This window comes from Peromyscus maniculatus, chromosome 17, assembly GCF_049852395.1.
Source record: "Peromyscus maniculatus bairdii isolate BWxNUB_F1_BW_parent chromosome 17, HU_Pman_BW_mat_3.1, whole genome shotgun sequence".
Classification (NCBI taxonomy): Eukaryota; Metazoa; Chordata; class Mammalia; order Rodentia; family Cricetidae; genus Peromyscus; species Peromyscus maniculatus.
Window position 1 is genome coordinate 2,747,127 of NC_134868.1, and position 22,348 is coordinate 2,769,474.

General features: G+C 61.1%; 1 protein-coding gene across 5 annotated transcripts; it reads right to left on the reverse strand.

Annotated features, from left to right (window-relative positions):
* Window positions 1-221: 221 nt before the first annotated feature.
* On the reverse strand, window positions 222-21,860 carry Slc27a1 (solute carrier family 27 member 1). 5 transcript variants are annotated; one of them, XM_076553154.1, is made up of 13 exons: window positions 21,662-21,860; window positions 18,979-19,146; window positions 11,205-11,599; window positions 10,936-11,097; window positions 10,791-10,860; window positions 10,209-10,300; window positions 10,027-10,136; window positions 3,644-3,853; window positions 3,408-3,534; window positions 3,188-3,325; window positions 2,953-3,117; window positions 2,498-2,644; window positions 222-1,374 (listed from the first exon to the last, which is right to left on the reverse strand). In XM_076553154.1, exons 1-13 carry the CDS (start codon window positions 21,766-21,768, stop codon window positions 1,217-1,219), a joined length of 2,049 nt encoding a protein of 682 aa, XP_076409269.1. In that variant the 5' UTR covers window positions 21,769-21,860; the 3' UTR covers window positions 222-1,216. The 5 variants fall into 5 exon arrangements, with proteins under 5 accessions (XP_076409269.1, XP_042118861.1, XP_006989191.1 ...); XM_042262927.2 differs by lacking the exon at window positions 21,662-21,860 and adding an exon at window positions 21,161-21,599; XM_006989129.4 differs by lacking the exon at window positions 21,662-21,860 and adding an exon at window positions 20,970-21,177.
* Between the last annotated feature and the right edge of the window lie 488 nt (window positions 21,861-22,348).

The following is a 22,348-nucleotide window of genomic DNA, read 5'->3' on the forward strand; positions in this document are numbered from 1 at the left end:
AATAATAATAAAATAAAATAAATTAAAAAAAAAAAGATCCTGCCATGGATCCCTCAATGGACTGTGATGCAGGATGTGTTTCTGTCCCAAGATGCTTTCCTGTTTCATCACAGTAGCCCTAACTAGGACCACGACCGACCGTGGTGTCCTGTTGCAGCTTGCTCAGGTGTGACCTGCAGAAATTCACACCTAGGCCTCAAGACAGACCAGAGACCCTGTGCTCTGGCAAGTGTCAAGGCTCAGCACGTTTATTTCTTAACACCAACAAGGAAAGCACATTGTGTGTGGAGGGCTGCGCAGCCTGTGGATGCTGTGCCGTTCTCACCCTTCATGGGGCCGGGCCCCTGAAGATGAGGAGGGCAGATGCCGGACTTGGTGACCGACCCCGTGGGGAGCATGGGAGCCTGGAGCGTCACGAGCTTCGGGGTCTGGGCTAGGGAAGGGCTTCCAGGTCGTCCCCAGGGGCACCACAGCAGCCTTCCCTCCAGCTGTGCGACGAGACACCCAAGCTTTGCTAGTCAGGGCCCCGAGAGGGGGTGCCTGGTGACCCCTCAACAGACACATGTGGGCGGGGCCACCATTAGCCACGTCCAAGTGGTCAATCAATTCCGGAAGCGTCCAGGATATGAGGGGAGAGTGGGGGCCCAGGGGCAATAGTGCATGGATGTCATTGGTCAGGCACTGCAGGGCAGTGCCCTCCAACAGGCAGGGCAGTAGGATGGCGGGTTTGAGGCCGGCCTGGCCTCTACAGTGAGACACTGTCTCAAAACAAAAATATAAAACTTCCAGTTGACTGGGGGTCGGTGGGGACTGCTGATGTCACCCAGCTAACATCAGAGTGGCTACAGACCCCCAGCAGGGAGGGCAGCCGAGGACAGGTTGCTAAGGCACAGTGGTGATGGAGGTGGGCGCCACAGCCTGGACCCCTGGACACTGGTCCCAGTGCAGGGCCCAGCAGCCAAGCTGTGTTTGTGGGGCTCCTGGAGGGTCGGGAGAAAAGAGATGGAGAGAAAGAGAAAGGCAGAGCAGGATGGATGCATAGTGAGATGTAGGAGGGAGACACCTGGCCCTCAGGCTCCAGTTTCTCACGCCCACCAGTGCTGCTGGCCAGGTGGCCAGGCAGGGAGGCACCTGAGCAGGGTTGTCAGGTGCCCAGGGCTCAGGAGTCAGGTGCCCAGGGCTCAGGAGTCCAGGCCCATCCCACGTGCCAGGTTCATCAGAGCGAGAAGTCCCCGGCACAGATGCGGGCGTGGACTGCCTCGTCCAGGGGCAGGTAGCGGCCCTGTTTCATGTCCAGGAAGAAGAGCTGGTCTGAGGTCTGGCGTGGGTCGAAGCCTTCACGTTGCAGCCGGGTCTTCTGGATCTTGAAGGTGCCTGTGGGGGAGCAGAGGAGAGGTGGGTACCCAGAAGCAGCTCTCTGCACAGGGCTCCCTTCGGCGGCAGACACTCTGCCTGACCGCTGCCCACTGGACACCGCCACGGCTTCCCACCCTCCACTTCTGAGACAGGGAGAGCATGTCAGCTCAGGCAAGAGGCAGGCCTGGCGTGAACCCAGCTGTGCTTGCTAACGAAGTCTGGTCCAGACCCCTGGAGACCCACACTTCACACTGTTGTGTCAGAGCTGAAGTCCCCCAAAGTCCAAGCTGGCCTCAAACTCAAGGTGATCACCCAGCCTCAGCCTCCTGAGCACTGGAGTATGTGAAGGAGCAACCGCCCATCTGAAAAGAGATTATCTTGTCTACTAAGAAATGGCGAACCCCAGGGCTGGGACTCAGTTCTCCCAGTCTGACGGCTCAGCTGGAGGGCGCTTGCCTAGCAGGGAGAAGCCCCGAGCTCTATCCCAGCACCACACAGTGCTTGTGGTGAGAGCACACATCCGCCATCCTAGAACCTGAGAGGCTGAGGTCAGAGAACAGCAAGTTTTTGGTTTTGTTTGTTTTGGTTTTCCAAGACAGGGTTTCTCTGTGTAGTTCTGGTGCCTGTCCTGGATCTCACTCTGTAGTCCAGCCTGGCCTTGAACTCACAGAGATCCACCTGCCTCTGCCTTCCAAGTGCTGGGATCAACGGCATGCGCCACCACCCGGTGAGAACAGCAAGTTTAAGAACAGCCTGGGCTGTCTCAAAAATGATTTAAGAACCGGGCATGTGGTCAGTGGTGGAGCATGCGTGAGGCCCTGGGTTTAATGCTCAGCACCGCAGACAAAGTGTAGACGAAGAAGTACTGTCCAGCTGGTACAGAGGGGCAAAAGACGAGACAATTCACAGACAAAGAACCCAAGATGTGGAGCCCCACATCCCCCTCCGGCTTCCTCACAATGCGAAGTCGAAACAAGGATCCCAGCTGAGGTCCCCTGATGGGCGTGGGGTGACCAGACAGCAGGTAAATCCATCCAGAAAACAAGGAACGCCCAGGCTCGTGGCTGTGGACCTCCGTTCACACGGGGGACAGGGAATCTAAATTAGGACCAAGTCAACGGCTCCCAGGCAGGGGCCGTACCTGTGGTGTCCATCTGGGGCAGAAGACGCAGGAAGATGGGCCGGGCATAGGAGGCCAGAACCTTCTGCAATTCCTGGTACATGGAGTTAGGGTCCAACTGGCCGTGGGGATCCGCAATGGCCGCCATGCCGGCTCTGCCCTCCACTCCTGCAGGGGGAGGCTCGGTGAGGACACCGGTGGCCACTACACAAAGTCCTGGTCTCTACTCTGTGACCTCCCAACTGGGACAACATCGGTCCTGGCAATACCCACTTTATAAAGGGCCGCTTCTCTCCTTCCGACCCTAAGCGCCCCAACTGCCGCTCAACGTTGGGAACGTGACCGGACTCCCGGTCCAGTGCTCCGCCCGGTCAGCAACTGCTTCTCCAGGCTGTGTGTGACCCGGGGGTACTACACCCGCAGGCCCCTCCTGGGAGGGCTCCTGCACCCCACAACCACCTGTGTCCCCAGCTTGCCTGGCACGGCCACCCCGTACACGGCCACGTCCGTCTGGCCCAGCAGGCGGCTCAGCACGGCTTCCACCTCCGTGGTGGACACGTTCTCCCCGCGCCAGCGGAAGGTGTCCCCGCTGCGGTCGCGGAAATACATGTAGCCCAGCTCGTCCATCACCAGCACATCACCTAAAGGGGAGAGGGGCAGGTGGGACCGGGCGTCACCGCCAGCCAGGCAGCCCGGCCCCCGGCTCCGCACCTGAGAGGTAGGCGCTGTCGCCCTTGCGGAACACGCTGTGCGCGATCTTCTTGCTGGTGGCGCTGTCGCTAACGTAGCCATCGAAGCGTCGCAGAGGGTCCTGCTGGTTGATCTGACCCACGAGGAGTCCGGGCTCCCCTGGAAGGGGCGACTCAGGCTGAGTGGGGGTGGAGCCGTGGGGACCCGGGCTCCCGGGGCACCGGGCGGGGCCCACGCTCACCTGGCTGGCACGGGATGCAGAGGCCCTGGGCGTCCCTGAGCGGCTCCATCGTGTCCTCGTTCACCTTGACCAGGCGGATGGGGTACACGTGCGTGAGGATGCGGCTGTTGAAGCCGCAGGAGCCGACCTGGGTGGAGACGGCGGTGAGCGGCCCGCGGCGGCGGCGCTGCAGCCCACGCCCCGGCCGCCCCGAGGCCCACGGAGGCCCCGGCGCCGGCCCGCACCCCGGCGCGAACCTTGCCGTCCATGTTGGCGATGCTGCAGTTGCACTCGGTGGCGCCGTAGAACTCGCCGATCTGCCGCACGCCGAAGCGCTGCGTGAACTCCTCCCAGATGGCCGGCCGCAGCCCGTTACCCACGGCCAGGCGCACGCGGTGCCGCCGCTCCGCGTCGCGAACCGGCTGCCTCAGCAGGTAGCGGCAGATCTCCCCGATGTACTGCACCACCTGGGGGAGGGCGCGGGGACGCCCCGTCAGAAGCGGGGCTCGGAGGGCGCGGGGACGCCCCGTCAGAAGCGGGGCGGTGGGGTGGGCGGGGCGGCCGCTCCTGTCCCGCGGTCCTTCGCCAGGCCCCGGAGCTGGGGGCGGGGGGGGGCACACAAAGCCCACTGCCCACTGCCTCACAGACTGAGGGTGTCACCTCCAACTCCCGGGTACCTCAAATTCTTTTAATCCCTTCCCTCCGTTTTTTCTTTCCTTTACATAAGGTCTTGCTATGTAGACCAGGTTAGCCTTAAGTCACAGAGATCGGCCTGTTTGTTTGGTTTTGCAGGGATTGAAGGGCTGCACCACCAGCCCAGGGCTTGTTCGTTTGTTTAATCCTGTAATTCCCCGCTTGGGTGGCCTTTTGTATGGCTGCATGCGCCATTTTACAGATGGACAAACTGAGGCCGACAATAACAAGGAGTCACAGTGCTGGTAAGCCGCTGAGTTGGACGTGAAGCCTGCCCAGGCGCCTGGACACGGCTGGCATGCGGCAGTCACCCACTCAGACTTAGCAACCATGCCAGCCCAGAGCCTCTTTCCATCTTCCGCAAGGAACCCAAGCTTTTCCTCCCGCCCTCCGTACCCCGCCCCCCCCCCCACGTCAGGGACCGCACGGATCCGCCGAAGCACTTTTGTCACAGGCGGCCACCGAGCTCGTGCTGGGCTCGGGCCTGCGGGGCTGATGAGGGCAGCACAGGCCGTGGCCAGCTCGGCGACAGCCGGGTACACGGGGGCCTCACACCAGGGAGGGAGCCGCCCGCCTGCCATCGGACAGTGACATGGCTGCCACCTCCGCGCGGGAGGCACAGGCGGCGCTGGCCAATGAGAGTCAGCACGGAGGACCCCAGGGTGCAGGGGCGGCACAGCGTGTGCCAGGCAAGCATCCACCACCCCGTGTGGTTTTTGAGACGGTGTCTTGTGTAGCCCAGGCTATCCAAGAGCTCCTGATGCTCCGCCTCAGTCTTCCAAAGGCTGGGACGGCAGGGGTGTGGCCTGCAGTCTGGGGTCACGGGTTTTACCTCCCTGTCCAGCTCCCTGGAGCTCTCACTGGAAGGCTGGAAAGGGGACTCCTCCCCCAGGTGACAGGGGCAGGGTCCCCTCCTGTCCCCAATGAAGGGGGAGCCCTGGGGGGGGGCTAACCAAGTAAAATAGAGGGCTGTGTCCATGCTACCAGGACTAAAGGGGTTCCAGCCTTGGCTACACAGCAAGTCCCAGCCTTGGCTACACAGCAAGTCCCAGCCTTGGCTACACAGCACGTCCCAGCCTTGGCTACACAGCACGTCCCAGCCTTGGCTAATACATGAGTCTGTCTCCAAGAAGGAGGGAAAGGGAGAGGGAAAATGTGTGTGAGAGTGAGAGAGACAGACAGACAGGCAGAGGGAGAGGAGGGGCGTGGGGCAGGCGGAGAGGGAGCCCCCGGTCCACACTGACTGCAGCGTGTCCATGGGGTGAGCTGTCCTTTTCTGAGCGCTGTCCGTGAGGAGCCTGGGCCCCAGCTCACTAAAGCCCCACACCCAGGGCTGCCCCCAGAGCCACGCCTGTCACCCAGCACTCGGGAGGCCCAGGCGGGAGGACAGGGTCCAGGCCGTCCTGACCGCCAAGCAGGAGCCCGGCTCAGGCGCCAACAAACCCCATGGTCGGGGGTGGCACAGCCTGAGGCCCTGGTCTCTGCTGTTCTCTGAGCAGAGCTTCAGAGCTCGGCTGCTCTGCATCACCGCGTTACCCCTCCCCCCTGTCCTCACCCCTGTCCTCACCCCTGTCCTCACCCCTCTGTCCTCACCCCTGTCCTTCACCTCTGTCCTCACCTCTGTCCTCAACCCTGCCCTCACTCCTGTCCTCACCCCTGTCTCTCACCTCTGTCCTCACCCCTGTCCTCAGCCCTCTGTCCTCACTCCTGTCCTCACCCCTGTCCTCACCCCTGTCCTCACTCCTGTCCTCACCCCTGTCCTCACCCCTGTCTCTCACCTCTGTCCTCACCCCTGTCCTCAGCCCTCTGTCCTCACTCCTGTCCTCACCCCTGTCCTCACCCCTGTCCTCACCTCTGTCCTCACCTCTGTCCTCACCCCTCTGTCCTCACCCCTGTCCTCACCCCTGTCCTCACCCCTGTCCTCACCCCTGTCCTCACCCCTCTGTCCTCACCCCTCTGTCCTCACCTCTGTCCTCACCCCTGTCCTCACCCCTGTCCTCACCCCTGTCCTCACCTCTGTCCTCACCCCTGTCCTCACCCCTGTCCTCACCTCTGTCCTCACCCCTGTCCTCACCCCTGTCCTCACCCCTGTCCTCACTCCTGTCCTCACCCCTGTCCTCACCCCTGTCCTCACTCCTGTCCTCACCCCTGTCCTCACTCCTGTCCTCACTCCTGTCCTCACTCCTGTCCTCACTCCTGTCCTCCCCCCCCCCCGCTGTCCTCACCCCTCTGTCCTCACCCCTCTGTCCTCACTCCTGTCCTCACCCCTGTCCTCACTCCTGTCCTCACCCCTCTGTCCTCACCCCTCTGTCCTCACCCCTCTGTCCTCACTCCTGTCCTCACCCCTGTCCTCACTCCTGTCCTCACCCCTCTGTCCTCACCCCTCTGTCCTCACCCCTGTCCTCACCCCTCTGTCCTCACCCCTGTCCTCACCCCTGTCCTCACCCCTGTCCTCACTCCTGTCCTCACCCCTCTGTCCTCACCCCTGTCCTCACCCCTCTGTCCTCACTCCTGTCCTCACCCCTGTCCTCACTCCTGTCCTCACCCCTCTGTCCTCACCCCTCTGTCCTCACCCCTGTCCTCACCCCTCTGTCCTCACCCCTGTCCTCACCCCTGTCCTCACCTCTGTCCTCACCCCTGTCCTTCACCTCTGTCCTCACCCCTGTCCTCACCCCTGTCCTCACCCCTGTCCTCACCCCTGTCCTCACCCCTGTCCTCACCCCTGTCCTCACCTCTGTCCTCACCCCTGTCCTTCACCTCTGTCCTCACCTCTGTCCTCACCCCTGTCCTCACCTCTGTCCTCACCCCTCTGTCCTCACTCCTGTCCTCATCCCTGTCCTCACCCCTGTCCTCACCCCTGTCCTCATCCCTGTCCTCACCCCTGTCCTCAGCCCTCTGTCCTCACCTCTGTCCTCACCTCTGTCCTCACCTCTGTCCTCACCCCTGTCCTCAGCCCTCTGTCCTCACCCCTGTCCTCACCCCTGTCCTCACCCCTGACCTCACCTCTGTCCTCACCCCTGTCCTCACCTCTGTCCTCACCCCTGTCCTCACCCCTGTCCTCACCTCTGTCCTCACCTCTGTCCTCACCCCTCTGTCCTCACCCCTGTGTCCTCACCTCTGTCCTCACCCCTGTCCTCACCTCTGTCCTCACCCCTATCCTCACCTCTGTCCTCACCCCGCTGTCCCTCACCCCTGTCCTCACCCCTGTCCTCACCTCTGTCCTCACCCCTGTCCTCACCCCTGTCCTCACCCCTGTCCTCACCTCTGTCCTCACCCCTATCCTCACCTCTGTCCTCACCCCTGTCCTCACCCCTGTCCCTCACCCACCCCTCTGCCCCACAGGGTTTTCACTGACACACAACCTGACAGAGATGGCTCTGAAGGGTCTGCAGGGTAAGCCGTCCCCGAAACCAGGTAAGAGCGAAGACCATGGGACCCTGCATGCCCACCACAGGCAGCCTGACGACGCAGGCCCCACATGCTGTGGCATGGTCAGCGGCGGGCAGAGGCCAGCCTGGTCTGCAGCGTGAGTTCTAGGACAGCAGGGAGAGATACAGAGAGACCCTGCCTCGACAACAAACAAGGAAGGTGAGATAAGGTCGATGCCGACATCACACCAGCCCCGCGTGAACAAAACCAAGAGCAGAGAAGAAACGTGCCAGGCTGGGGTGGCCTCTCCGCCCACACCCTGGTTCCAGAGCAGAGAGGAAGAACACAAGAAGGAGCCAGCATGCCTTCCCAGAGCTAAGGGGCCCTGCAGTGTGTGAACTAGCGGCGTGAAGTCCACCAGGTCCTGGGAGGCGAGAGGTGGGGTCTGTGGACAGGAACGGAATGTTCTGGAACTGGACGGAGGTAGGGTTGTAGAGCTTGTGGTTTGCCACTGAACTGCTGAGTCCTGACATGGAGCCACCACCACCAGGGCACTGGGGGCTGCTGGAGATGGAACCCAGGGCCTCGAACACGGGCTGGGCTGTGTGCTGACCACCACCCAGCTCCAGCACCCTCTGGCTTTTCTCCGCTCAAGGATTAGTAGTTTCCCCAAGACGGGTGCAAAGCCCTACAGTGCCTGCGGAGTACGGGCCTCCAGTGTGCCGTGCAGGGCTGTGTGACCCGGACGTCCTGTGAGGCACTGGGCTGCCTGTCAACTGCTAGTGTCCCAGAACCTGGACACACCAGCTCTTTCTCTTCCCAGCCAGCAGCCTGCACCCACCTCAGCCGGAGAAGAGCAGGGGCTTAATCCTGCCGGTTCCCTGTCTCAAGGATCGGGAAGGAGCCCAGGACCTGGTGTGAAGGGTCTCAGGGGGTGGTGTGAAGGGGCTCAGGGGGTGGTGTGAAGGGGCTGTGTGTGGTGTGAAGGGTCAGGGTGTGGTGTGAAGGGTCTCAGGGTGTGGTGTGAAGGGTCAGGGTGTGGTGTGAAGGGTCAGGGTGTGGTGTGAAGGGTCTGTGTGTGGTGTGAAGGGTCAGGGTGTGGTGTGAAGGGTCTGTGTGTGGTGTGAAGGGTCTCAGGGGGTGGTGTGAAGGGTCTGTGTGTGGTGTGAAGGGGCTCAGGGGGTGGTGTGAAGGGGCTCAGGGGGTGGTGTGAAGGGGCTGTGTGTGGTGTGAAGGGTCTGTGTGTGGTGTGAAGGGGCTCAGGGGGTGGTGTGAAGGGGCTCAGGGGGTGGTGTGAAGGGTCTGTGTGTGGTGTGAAGGGTCAGGGTGTGGTGTGAAGGGGCTCAGGGGGTGGTGTGAAGGGGTTGTGTGTGGTGTGAAGGGGCTGTGTGTGGTGTGAAGGGTCAGGGTGTGGTGTGAAGGGTCTCAGGGTGTGGTGTGAAGGGGCTGTGTGTGGTGTGAAGGGTCAGGGTGTGGTGTGAAGGGGCTGTGTGTGGTGTGAAGGGGCTCAGGGGGTGGTGTGAAGGGTCTGTGTGTGGTGTGAAGGGTCTCAGGGTGTGGTGTGAAGGGTCAGGGTGTGGTGTGAAGGGTCAGGGTGTGGTGTGAAGGGGCTGTGTGTGGTGTTAAGAGTCAGGGTGTGGTGTGAAGGGGCTGTGTGTGGTGTGAAGGGTCAGGGTGTGGTGTGAAGGGTCTGTGTGTGGTGTGAAGGGGCTGTGTGTGGTGTGAAGGGTCAGGGTGTGGTGTGAAGGGGCTGTGTGTGTGGTGTTGCTCCAAGCACTGCGTTAGTGCCCTGCCTGAGCTCAGCCCCCTCACCTAGGTTCCCCCTGCCCCACCAGGAGGGACCCAGCTCTGTGCAGGCAGCACCTGGAGAAAATGAGATAACCATGCCAGCTGCATTATAGCCTCGGTCTCCCCGACTTTAAAACAGGTGCCCTGTCTTTGGTGACGCGGTAGGAGACTACGAAGATGGCTCCCCTTCCTCTCCTGGACAGAGACTCCACCACCAGGTTGGAACACGCCTGTCTAGAACTGGGGTGGCCTTGCAGGAGGGGTGGGGGCCGAGCACAAGGGACAGGATTTGGGCCGAGGGGACCTGGGAAGGGTGTGGCACATCAGGGCCAGAGGAGTGGCAAGGCCTGGCCGGAAGGACGCCCTTGGTTGGCCGAGTGCGTGAGGCCTAAGTGAGAGGCAGAGCCGAGCCAGCTGAGTGGAACTGGCTAAGCAGAGACCTAGTAAGGCGGCGCCTGAGCAGGGCGGGGTCTGAGCACAGATGAGCACCGTAAGGGGGAGCCGGAGCAGGGGGGGCGGGTCCGGAGCCGGAGGGGAGGGTCCGGAGCAGGGGGCGGGTCCGAGGAGGGGCGGGGCCGGAGCAGGAGAGGCGGGGCCGGAGCAGGAGGGCGGGGCCGGAGCAGGAGGGGCGGGGCCCTGAACCAGGTTCTGCGCCCAGGCGGGTCTCGTCATGAGGGGTGGGGTCGGCCACAGGGCGTGACCTGTGCGGAGGCTGTGCCCTCCCCAGCCTGAGCCCAGAGGACCGTGTGGCACTGCGGCGGTGGCGGGGCCTGCAGGGGGCGGGACCCACCGTGCAGTTGTACTTGACACAGTCGTCCCAGAAGCGGCTGGCCGAGAACTTCTTCCGCAGCACCACAGTCAGCCCGTAGATGACGCACTGCCCCACGCCCATGATGTTCCCTGGAGGAAGGGTGGCGGTGAGGTCCCCGAGGGTCCACCCGTGCCCGCCCGCCCGCGCGCGCGCCCGCGCACCTGCCGAGTGGTAGAGCGGCAGGCAGTCGTAGAGCACGTCGGCGGGCCGCATGCTGTAGGAGTGGTGGCCGAAGGCTGCGATGCGGTAGTACCTGGAGGGGAGGCGGTCACTGGCGGAGTCTGCGGGGCCCCTCTGGGGAGGGCCACCGGTCTGCAGAGCCCACTGCGCCCTGGGAGGCTGTCTGAGGGTGCAGCACACGGAACGGCGCCCACCGAGACTTAAAGGACCACGGTGGGCAGAGGCAGAGGTGGGGCCAGAGAGGACGGAGCCATGACATGACCCGTGAGGGCCAAGGCAGAACGGGCACGGGATTTAGGATATAAAACCCTCAAGGGCGCCGCCCAGCGGTGGCGCACACCGTTAATCCCAGCACTCGGGAGGCAGAGGCAGGGGCATCTCTGTGAGTTAGCAGCCAGCCTGGGCTACAGAGCGAGTTTGAGGACAGCCAGGGCTACAGAGAAACCCTGTCTCCAAAAACAAACAAGTAGGGTGCAGGGCCAGGGTGTGGGGGAGGGACGGGAGCCGCGGGAGCTGAGCAGGGGAGGGTGGGGCTCAGTCGGAGGGCCCAGGGCCCTGCTCACCTGCTGTGCACCACAATGGCCGCCTTGGGAAGCCCTGTGGTTCCCGAAGTGTAGATGTAAAACAGCCGATCTGCGGGAGAAGCAGGTGTTGGGCACCGGGAGAGCTGAGGACCGAGGGGAGAGATGGCAGAGGCCCTTCACTTACCATCCATGCCCTTGCCTGGGGCTTGTGCCGGGGGTGTGGTGGGCGCCTCGGCCAGAATGGGGTCCAGGAGCTGCGTGTCGGGCAGGACGCTCTCGGGTCCCAGGTCTCCCAAGCAGAACTTGAGGAGGCTCTTCCCCAGCTGCTCGCTCACCTCCGCCACCGCTGTGGCGACAGAGGCTCAGGGTCACCGTTACCAAGCACCCCTGGCTAGCATCTCCCTCGCCCTGCGGTCCCCAGGTCCCCACACCCCTGGTGTGCACCGGCCTCACCTGCCGCCATCTCCCCACCATAAATGAGGGCCTTGGCAGCCGATGTGCCCAGACAGAAAGCCAGGGGCTCCCTCCTCAGGTTGACATTGAGCAGCGCTGCCACCACACCAGCTTTGGCCAGGCCCAGCCATAACCCCACGAACTCAGGCCGGCCCTCCAGGAACACGGCCACCACATCGCCTGGGGCGAAGCCCAGCTGGCAGAACAGGTTGGCCACCGCATTGGAGTAGGTGTCCAGCTGTGCAAAGGTCCAGCACACACCGCTGCCCGCGTCCACCAGCGCCAGGCGCTCCGGCTGTCGCTGGGCCACTGCCTGGAAGATGCGCGGGATCGTGTCTCCTGCGCGCCTGTGTCGCCGCAACTCCAGCCGCACACGAATCAGAACTGAGAGGCCGCTGCACAGAAGGGGACCAGGGTCACTGCCCAGGGCCGCCTCGAGCCTCGGTTCCCCAATCAGGGGCCCAGGACAGCTGGGGGTCCAGAACGCTTAGTCCTTTAACGGCTGATATCTCAGGGTAGGGGGATCAGCCTACCCAGGAAACTATGCATCCCCAAAGCCAGTGTGACGACCACATGAGTGTTGGTCACCGTGCAGTCTTCCCCGATGGCCTAGTGACCAGAGCATCAGGTGTCAGATTCTTTGTTGTCTGTAATGCTGCAGTGGAACCCAGGCTTGTTCAGCAAGCAATCTACCACCACGCCCCCAGCCCCTCACTGGGGATTCTAGGCGGGGCTCCACCCTGACCACGCCCCCAGCCCCTCACTGGGGATTCTAGGCGGGGCTCCACCCTGACCACGCCCCCAGCCCCTCACTGGGGATTCTAGGCAGGGGCTCCACCCCTGAGCCACACCCCCAGCCCCTCACTGGGGATTCTAGGCAGGGGCTCCACCCTGAGCCACGCCCCCAGCCCCTCACTGGGGGATTCTGGGCGGGGCTCCACCCTGACCACGCCCCCAGCCCCTCACTGGGGATTCTAGGCGGGGCTCCAACTCTGACCACGCCCCCAGCCCTCCTTTGACTTTGGAGTCAGTCTGGCTGACTGCCCTCTAGCCTGGAGCCTGCACCCCTCTGGAGCACCTTGATTGACAGGCCTGGCTATCAGGAAGGTCTCCCATGCCATCCTCGTTCCTCTCTCTGGAGACGTCCCTTGAGTTTCCTACCCCGTCACCACGGGACACAGAGATGGTGACCACAGGCCACTCAAGAGGAGACACCAAACCTGCAGTGCCTTGGACTCCCATTTGATACCTCCTTCGTAGCCCAGGCTAGCCTTGAATTCATGGCAACCCTTCCTCAGGCTACAGAACCAACCACTCCAGCTTCTTTCACTCATCCACCCCTTTCCTCATCCACCCATCCTGCTCTCACCCTTCAGGTCCTCCCCCACCTGCCCATCACCCCCTTAGGCTGCCAGCTGAAGCAGTGCTGGTCTGAGGACAGAGCAGTCACCACATCCCTCCAGGGTCACAGACCTCTGCGAGGTGATCCCACAGTGATGAGCACTGGGAAGAACTGAATGCGATGGGGGGTGACGGGTAAAAATGAGGGCTCTTAACAGTGGGCTGGGGGGGGGAGCCTCTGCACAGCTGGTGCAGAGGTCCTAAGGTGCGTGCCACCACGCCCAGTTATGTGGCTAGAGACGGAAGCCAGGACACGCGGGTCAGTCCCCCACCCACCAAGGCCAGCCCTCGGTCCTCCACTTCTCCCCAGGTGTCTCCACCTCCTACGTGCTGGGTGGGACTCAGGGGGGGGACAGAGAAAAATGCCCTGTGCCACCCCATCCCAACCATGCCCGTCAGTCGCTGCAGACGACAGGGCTCCCTGAACACACGGCACCCTCCCCAGGTCCTCTGCTCAGGCCACACCAGCCATGCTCTCACTCAGGTCTTGGTTCAGCTGTGCCGTGCCCCAACACTCCAGGGCCCCAGAGGCACTGCCTGCCTTGGCATCTCTGCCCTGGCACCCAGGACCTCCCGAGCCCTGGGCTGCATGCTCACTTCTCGTCCTGTCCCTGTCTGTCCCCTAGAGAGACGGGAGGAGCCAGGCATGGTGGTAGTCTAGTCTTCCGTCATCCTAGCACCCAGGGGTCTGAGGCAGGGGGATGGAGTGTGAAGTCAGCTAGGGCCACAGAGAGGGATTCTGTCTCAAAGCTTGAAGAGAACGGGGCTGGGTTTCCTCAGTGGTTAGAGCACTGGCTGCACCGGAGCCTGCCTTTGATTCCAGCACCCACACGCGGCCCCCACATCTGGAGCTCCAGTCCCTGCCCCCCCCCAACACCTCTTCTGCCTTCTGCAGGCACCAGGCATGCACTCAGGACACACACGCAGGCAAAACATCTGTGCAAGTAAAAATACCTAAAAACTAAGAAATATTAAGTAAAAATTAAAAATAAACAAAGAGGAGGCGAGGGTGGGGAAGCGAAAAGAAGCCAGGAGAGATCTGAGGAGATGACCTGAGGCCCAAGGCCCAGCTCTCCCGGTTCAGCATCTGCCACAAATGATCCCAGAGGGATGGGAGTACCCAGGGCCTGGGCTGGGGGTCAGCCAGGGGTCCTGCAGCCCTTGGGGACAGCTGCTGTTCCCAAGCACAGCCACATGGATCGGGAATATTATTTGAAGGTGTGCTGCATTCTTTTATGTTGCATTTGTTTAACTCTGTGAAGCTGTGTTACTGTGTCTAAAACACCTGATGATCTAATAAAGAGCTGAACGGCAAGGCAGGAGAGAGGATGGGCAGGGCTGGCAGGCAGGGAGAATAGATAGAAGGGGAAATCTGGGAGGAGGGAGAAGGAGCAAGAGAAGGAGGAGGACATCAGGGGCCAGGCACCCAGCTACACAGCCAACCACAGAGTAGGAAATAATGAAAGGTATACAGAAATGGAGAAAGGCAAAAGCTAGATGGGATAATTTAAGTAAAGGTGGCAAGAAACAAGCCAAGTTAAGGCCAGACATTTATAATTAAGAAGAAGCCTCTATGGGTGATTTATTTGGGAGCTGGGTCTTGGGCCCCTCAAAAGAGCAAAACCAAACCACACCACACATGTGCCCAGGGTGGGGACGGGTCGTCAGTGCTCCAGACAGGCATGAGGTTATGCTGAAGACCCTGGAGTGGGACTTAGAGGTGGGGCAGGAGGGGCTGGGCCCTGAGAAGGTGAAGGTCTCCACTTAGGGAGCTGCTATCATTAAAGCGGGAGGTCATGAACTCAAAGCCAGACTGGGTTACGCAGTGATTGTGAGGCTAGCCTGAGCTACAGGCCAGAGGGTCTCCTCCAAAATTTTGCCTCAAAATGTTAATAGAATATTTAGGCGGGCGGTAGTGGCACACACCTTTAATTCCAGCACTTGGGAGACAGAGGCAGGCGGATCTCTGTGAGTTCAAAGCCAGCCTGGTCTAGAGAGCGAGATCCAGGACGGCACCAAAATGACACAGAGAAACCCTGTCTCAAAAAACCAAAAAAAAAAAAAGTTAATATAATGTTTAAAAAGCTTTAAATCAAGAAAAATAAACCAGACAGTGTCTCACTGTGTAGCTCTGGCTGTCACAGAACTTGCTATTTAGACCAGGCTGGCCTCAAACCTTCTCTCCAATGGCCACATTAAAGGTGTGCAAACGGTCCTCCGACTTCCACACATGCACATGTGCGCTCACAGGGGAACACACACACGTTAATGTAAAACAGCCAATGCTTTTTCTGATCTGACTCATGAGGACATTCTCCACCCTTGTCATTCAGAGGCCACCTGACGGGACACACACGAATACACCTCTGTGAGCCAGGATCATCATTCCTGGGTGCTTGCAAAGCGAAGAGAACTTTAAGCTTTTTTCGTTTTTTAAAGCTACATTAATGTATTCATTCATTCATTCACTGTGCGTGTGAAGATCAGAGGACAACTTGTGGGAGCCGGTTCTCTCCCCGCACCTTGAGGGTCCTGGGGATTGAACTCAGGTCATCAGGTTTGAGGGCAAGCCCCCTGAGCTAGTCATCTACCTCTCCTACCCAGAAGAGAACCTGGAGTCACGTGTGCGTGTGCGCGTGCGCGTGTGCGTGTGCGTGTGCTCGTGTCCCCGCCTGAGGTTAAATAGCTCGCCACCTTTCAGCTCCTGCTCAGCACTGTGCACCAGGGTTCCTGTTCGCCGTGAGGGCTTCGTCTGTTACAGCTGTGGTTCCTGGACGGTGACCATGTGCTGGGAAGCAGCCCCCGACACCTTATCTCTGAGGATGCCGTGGTGTCTCTGCCGACAGACAAGCTGCCAAACGCGGTGGCTGCCCGGGAGCTGGGCTCACCACGGCCCGGTCAGTCATAGTGTGTCATAAATCAGGCGAGTACAAAGAGAAACACAAGGTATGCACTGATTGGCTGATGGAAAAAAGGACCCAAGCTTGGTAGATGGTGCTCATCTGCCATCCCAGCACCCAAGGGCAGGGGCAGAGGTTCTAGATCACCTCAACTACACAGCAAGACCCTGCCTCAAAATGAAATCGGGGGCTGGGGACAGCTCAGGGGTACCCAGCACCTACATGGCTCACAACCATCTGTAATTCAAGTTCCAAGAGATCTGATGCTCTCTTCTGGCCTCTGTGGACACTAGAAATGTACACGGTGCATTTGTGTGTGTGTGTGTGTGTGTGTGTGTGTGTGTGTGTGTGTGTGTGTGAGAGAGAGAGAGAGAGAGAGAGAGAGAGAGAGAGAGAGAGAAACACCCATACTTAAACAATAAAATAATAAAAAATTTAAATAATAATTTTAAAAATTGGCTTTCCATGCTCATCCTGTGGTTAAAGCCTGACGGCCTGGGGCTCAAGGCTCTATCTCCTGGGGTGTCAGTGGAGTCAGATTCCTCAACATGAGTTCCTGGGGTGATCCCTGGAACCATGGCCAAGGACGAGAATGAACAGAGAGCAGTGAACACAGCTCCGTTAATAAACAGAGTAACTAAGAAAGCCAAATACCACACCAAAAAATTAAATGGGGTGGCCTCAGCAGATGTCTGGCCCCAGCGCCTACAAAGCGTTTATTAAACACCTAGTATATACCAAGCTCTGTCTATATCCACACCACAGGGCTCACACACACTGGGATTCGATGGAGAAGCTGACGGCTCAGAGAGGTACGTTATCACAGATGAGGTCACACAGCAAGTGAAGGACGGACGACTCAGAACTGAACAAGACCCTCCACGGGCCTTCCACAGTGCAGATGCCGATGCCGCACTCCACTGGCACTCAATGTGTGCACCTCACGGAAAGCATGCTGCCTAAGGGTCTAAATGAGAGAAGTGGACCACCCGACGTCCACAGTCAGATCCTGTGTCCACCTCCAACCAGTGCACCACCAGCATGCACGCCTTCACCTACTGATAACCACCCGGCTGAGCCTCGAGTTCCACTAAGTGCCCTAGGGCCCAGGAAGATGGTGGGTGTGTCAGCTGAGGACACGGGCTAGGGCGGCAGGAAGCTGTTCTCTGAATGTTGCAAATGGGAACCAGGCCACAGCTGGTGGGTCTGCAGGCAGAGGCAGGCCAGGTTCCAGCAGCACTGTGGGCCTGTCAGGGCCCTTCCCTCCAGCTTGCCTCTCCCACCAGCGGGCCCACGCCGGCAGGCCGGGATCCGGTGTTTTGTCCCCACCACATGCCCCGGCACCCAGGTTGGCAGCTGCCCAAGCCACCCCCACACTGAGCACAAAGACACCTCTGTCCAGCCTGGCCCTTCCCAGGGCCTCTCCCGGCCTCAGCTTCTTTTATCCGGAGCCCCAGGACTCGGGCAGCAGAAAAGCAGGCCCTTGGGAGACCCGGGCAGGGCTTGGCAGGTGCTCCTGGGCAGCAGGTGAACTGGGCACAGCTGGGCGGCAACGTCCAGACTGGAAGGCCAAGGCAAGGGGATGGGGAGTTCAAGGCCCACCTGGGTCCCAGTAAGTCTCAGCTTCAAAAACATCAAAACAAAGACAAAGAGGGCTGGAGAGCTGGCTCAGCGATTGGGAGCACCGGCTGCTCTTCCAGAGGACCCGGGTTCAATTCCCAGCACCCACATGGCAGCTCACAACTGTCTCTAACTCCAGTTCTAGAGGATCCAATACCCTCACACAGACATACATACAGGCAAAACACCAATACTCATAAGATAAATAAAATCTTTTAAAAAACCACAAACAATAACAACAAAAAAGAACAGATGATTCTAAAAGCAAAGGCTGCTCCCAGTGGCCAGCCAGGTCTGGAGTCACACTGCCTGCACCTGCCCATGACTGCCTGTGTGACACTGGTGCACTGTACACCCACACTCTTTCATTAAAAATGAAATACTGGCGTTATTTCTATGTGTGCGCTTGAGGACCTGCTTGCATATATGCGCATGTGTGGGAGCAGGAGCTGCAGAGGCCAGAGGATGGAGCGATGGCCGGAACTGAAGGGACAGGCCGCAAGCCAGACTCGGGTCTTCTGACGTGCTTGAGCACTGAGCCGTCTCTCCGGGGCCACTTACTCAGTTCTGAGATAACCACCTGCCTGTCACTCCAGAGGCTGAGGCAGCAGCATCTTGAGTCCCGCGGCAGTGTGGGCAAGAAAGACAGACGGTGTGTGTGTGTGTGTGTGTGTGTGTGTGTGTGTGTGTGTGTGTGCGTGCGTGCGTGCGTGCGTGCGTGTGTGTGTGTGTAGGGAGAAAGACAGAAAAGGGAGGAGAAAGAAGAAACGTGGGAAGCTGGATTCCATAAGACCTTGTCTCACAAATACAACAATGACTGGCCTGGGCTAATGGGCAGCGCTTGCTCAGCATACACAGCAGCAACCAGATGTGGTGGCACAAGCCTGTCACCCCAGCACTGGGGAGATACAGGCAGAGGATCAGGAGTTCAAGGCCAGCCTGGGTGACACGAGAGCCCATCTCCAAAAACAAAGCCCTGAGTGTCCTCACTCGTGTGCCCACTGACGCCTTCACAGTGTCTTCTCTGACCCCACACTACTTGCTTCAAATGCAGTTTCTTCACTACTTCGAGAGAAGAAAAACAGAAACAGAGTCCAGGAGGCAGAGACCAGGCGAGAACCACTGTGTGGAGAAGAGAAGGCTCAGAGCTGGTCAGTTTGTGAGGCCCCCATTCCACCATAAACCTGTTTCCTCACACAATGCTCAGTCTGCCCCCCCGAAGGAGGCCCATGAAGGTACTCAGACGGCTCCCCAAGGGTTGACCCGAGACTTGGAATCCTAGTAACACCGAGGTTACTGCAGAACAAACCCCGAGAGACATCCCAGAAGCCTCCAGGTTCCTTGCACCCCGTGACTCCCCAGAAACCTCACCTCCACGCACCCCCTGGTACATCAGTGACAGTTCCCCAGGCCTAGAACAACACCCCAAAGTTCCACACAGGGGCCAACACTCTTTAGAGACCCCTTAGTCCTTTGGACTCCCCAAGACCTTCCTTTACCCCGACCTGCTCATTCCAAGAATCTGGACAGTGGGTCACCCCTAGAGGCCTCTCACAGTCCCCACCGCGCCCCGGGGACCCCCAGCTCTCTCTACATCTACCAATTACCCAGTCTCTAACGGTGGCCACCTAACACCCTAACAGCGCGCCAAGTCCTAATCATGTACTCTGCTCAGTTCGGCTGTCTCCTGCAGGACCCCGCAGAGCCGGGCAATCTGTCACTCCACCCCCAGGCCCCGCCCCAGCCTATAAAGCAACCCCAGGCCATACCGGGACCCTCTCACCACCCTGCAAGACATCGGCTCGCCCGAGGGCCATGCATCCACGACCCCACTTTCAACCCCGTCTACTTACAAGAGGTCCCGCCTCGCCGTCTTGCAGACGATGCGCAGGAAGCGCCAGCCGCCGCCGCCCACGTACACACCGAACGCCGCTGCCGCGCTCCAGGTCCACGGGAGCCCCAGCAGCCAGAGCAGCGCCAGCGAGGCCACCGAGGCCGTTCCCGCTCCGGGAGCCCGCATCCTGCGGAGCACACAGCTGAGGCCGCGGACCCCGCCCCAGCCTAGTCCCGGCCCCGCCCCGGCCGCATCGCAGACCCCGGCCCCTCGGGGTCTCGGGATGTTGCTCGAACCCAAACCCGTTCACTAAGAACCTGGCCCCGCCCCCAGCGCGACCCTGTGCGGCCCCGCCCCCGGTGCGGCCCAGAGCGGCCCCGCCTTCAGCGCGTCTCTTGCGGCCCCGCCCCCAGCGCGTCCCCTTTCGGCCTCGCCCCCAGCGGGTCCCTGTGCGGCCCCGCCCCCGGTGCGGCCCAGAGCGGCCCCGCCTTCAGCGCGTCTCTTGCGGCCCTGCCCCCAGAGCGTCCCCGCCCCCAGCGCGGTTCTTGCGGCCCCGCCCCCGGAGCGGCCCCGCCCCCGGAGCGGCCCCGCCCCCACTGCCTCGGGGCCAGGCTCCAGGGCGGCCTAAACCCAGCCCGTTGACTCAATCCGCCCCGCCTCAAGGCCTGGGATTGGCCACATCACTGTCAATCATTGCCCTCCGGCCCTCCCCCAAGCCCAGAACTTCTACTCAATGACAGACCCCGCCCCACGCCTTGACCGTGTGGCTGCACCCGCCCCGGGCCGCCAAGCTCCACCCTTAAGCTGCCGCCCCCAAACCCGGGTCTCCGTCGTACCCTTTGCAGCCAGTGGTCCAGGCCACGCCCCCATGTCGCCCCATCCCCCTCCTGTGCCCCCAAATTCACATGCTGTCCTTGAGCTTAGCCCGCCTCAGAGCCTGGGCGCCTAGGTAACCTGACTAACGCCCCCAGCGGAGGCCTCTATTTCCGTCCACAAGTGCGAGCCTCAAACCAAAGCCCGGCAACCTGACCGAGGCCCCTCCTCCAGACCAGGCCTGTGGCTCCGCCCCCAGCGCGCACGCGCACGCCCCGCCCTCGGCCAGGCCCCGCCCAAGCACGCAGGCCCGCCCACTCTGACCCAGGCCCCGCCCCAGCTGAGGCCCGCGGCCCCGCCCACAGGCGCGGCCCCGCCCACAGCCCCTAGCCTACTGACATTCGCGACCCAGATTCTACCAGGGCCTTCGGCGCCGCCTCCAGGCCTCGTCAGGCACGGCTCCCCGGAAGACCCGGCCAGTGCGACCCACCCAGCGCCTAGCTCCGCCCCGAGCCCCTCTTCCCCGCCGCCTAACGCTCCCGGCCCCTCAGCCTGCTCGGCACACGCCGACCCCCTTCCGGAGGCCTGGACCATAGAGAGGACGCGCGGGCCAGAGAGCCTGTGGCCAACGAGACTCGCAAGCTAGAGCGGCCCGTGCAGGCGGCCCACCGGTCTCCATGGCAACCAAGCACCGGGGAGAGGGAGTGGGGGGGCAGCTCCTGGTCCCAGCGTGCGATGAAAACACGCAGGTGCTGAGGGCGGGGCCATGGCTCCAGGGGGCGTGTCCGCGGCGCGCGTACACCGGAGCCTGCTTGAGCCGGCTTGTCCCAGCTCCAAGCCTCCAGGCTGCTCCGCATTCCAGGCTCCCAGGGAGCCGAAACTCACACCCGGGGGCTGCGGAGGCCTCCGTCTTGCAGATAAGGAGCCCGCACACCTCAATTCTGCCGCTCCAAATCCTTAACCAGCCGCCTCCCAGGATCCCAGGGGAGTGTCACGCACGCGTCAGGTCCCCGGCCGTCCTTGACAAGCCCTTCTTGTACCTCGGGACCCCCCAGGAAAGCCTGCTGCACCCCGTGATGCCTCCCCGGGGGCAGGAGCTCCCTCGAGCCTGCTTGCACCCGAGTCCTAACGCCCACCCAGAGGCGCCCCTACCCCTAGCCTCCTGCCGGGGCGCCCCCACCCTGCTGTCAGGCTGACCTGCTCAGGCTTGCAGACCCCCGGGCCTCGCTGCTCCCGCGCAGGTTGAGGCCTGGACAGGGAGCTCCTGGGTCCAGCCCTCGGCAGAGTCCTGGGCGCCTCTCACTCACTGCACGGCGGCCCTGCGTGCCCGGCCCTGTCCCTCCCTCCCGGCCACCCTCCCACGCCCCCTGCCCACCCTGCGGGCTTACTTGTTTTCTGCCCTGCTTGGCCGACCTTCCCACAGCTCTCCTTGGGAGAAAGCCAGCCGGGGCCGGCTTCCAGAGCCACTGAAGGCCAAGGCTGGGCAGGCGCGGCCCCACCTCCGCCCGCAGCTGCCATTGGTCTCAGGGGGGTGGGAGGGTGGGATGGGGGGCTGCTGAAGATCCCGAGCACCGGGCCAGACAGCCAGGGGTCCACTTTGACAGGTCTCTTGAGCTGCTGTCTCCCCCTCTTTTGCGATCACCCCATTTTACAGGTGAAGACACCGAGTGCTGCAGCAGGCCCCCCAGCGTGAGTCTGGGGTTCAGCGCGGCCGCCTGCTCTCCCTTCTCGTGGCCTCCTCCTGTTTCCATATTCCTGGAACATCTCCTGTGCCCTCTGCTCCACTTCCTCCTCTCGCCAGCCCGCGCCTCCCCCTCCCGTCCCCTTCCCCTCCCCTCCTCTCCCAGTGTACAGAGCCTGAGTGTGCGCACCGGCTCCTGACCACTCACCCGATCCTCCGCGCCTGCTCCCCAGGCTTCAGTCCTAGAATCTGAAAGGTTGATGGCAGGCTAGCGAGGCTTCCCTTTGACCCTTGGGAAGAATCTCCCCAAAACATCGTGGAAGAAACTCCCCAAACACTAAATAAAACAAATAAACAAGAAAGAATAAATACAAATAAAGGCCGGTGTCTTGCCTCTAATCCTGGTGTTAGTGAGTGAGGAAGGAGACTTTGGCGGGTGAGGATGCCCCCGATTGGAGGAGCTGAAGATGGAGGAGCTCATCTGCAGCATGCTTGCTTAGCGCGCAGGAAGCCCTGGCTCCCATGCCCAGTTCCCTCGCCCTGTAAACAAGGTGGGCGAGCGCTCAGGAAGTCCAAGGCACCCTTGGCTACTTAAGGAGCTGGAGAATACAGTAGGCTAGACACCCGGGGAAGGAAGGACAGTGATGGGACACCTGTAAAGCCCGCAGTGTTGGTAACAGCTGGAGCTGACACATCTTCAGAGTGTCCTTTATGATGGTTTCCGCTCGAAATTGAAGAAGGCAAGCTGAGCGTGCCCAGGAGCTTCCTGTCTTTTTGCTTTAATCTTTGACTTCCGGCTAGGCCCACCCGCCCCAAACATTTCTATCCTTCTTCTTTCTTTCTCTCTCTCTTTCTCTCTCTTTCTTTCTTTCTTTCTTTCTTTCTTTCTTTCTTT

Coding starts and splice junctions, on each gene's coding strand:
- Slc27a1 (XM_076553154.1), bottom strand. CDS start 21,768: ATGTTTTGGGGAGATTCTTCCCAAGGGTCAAAGGGAAGCCTCGCTAGC. Junction 19,147..21,661: donor GAGCAGGCGCGGAGGATCGG/GTGAGTGGTCAG, acceptor TGTGCTCCGCAG/GATGCGGGCTCCCGGAGCGG. Junction 10,861..10,935: donor CCCAGGCAAGGGCATGGATG/GTAAGTGAAGGG, acceptor CTTCTCCCGCAG/ATCGGCTGTTTTACATCTAC.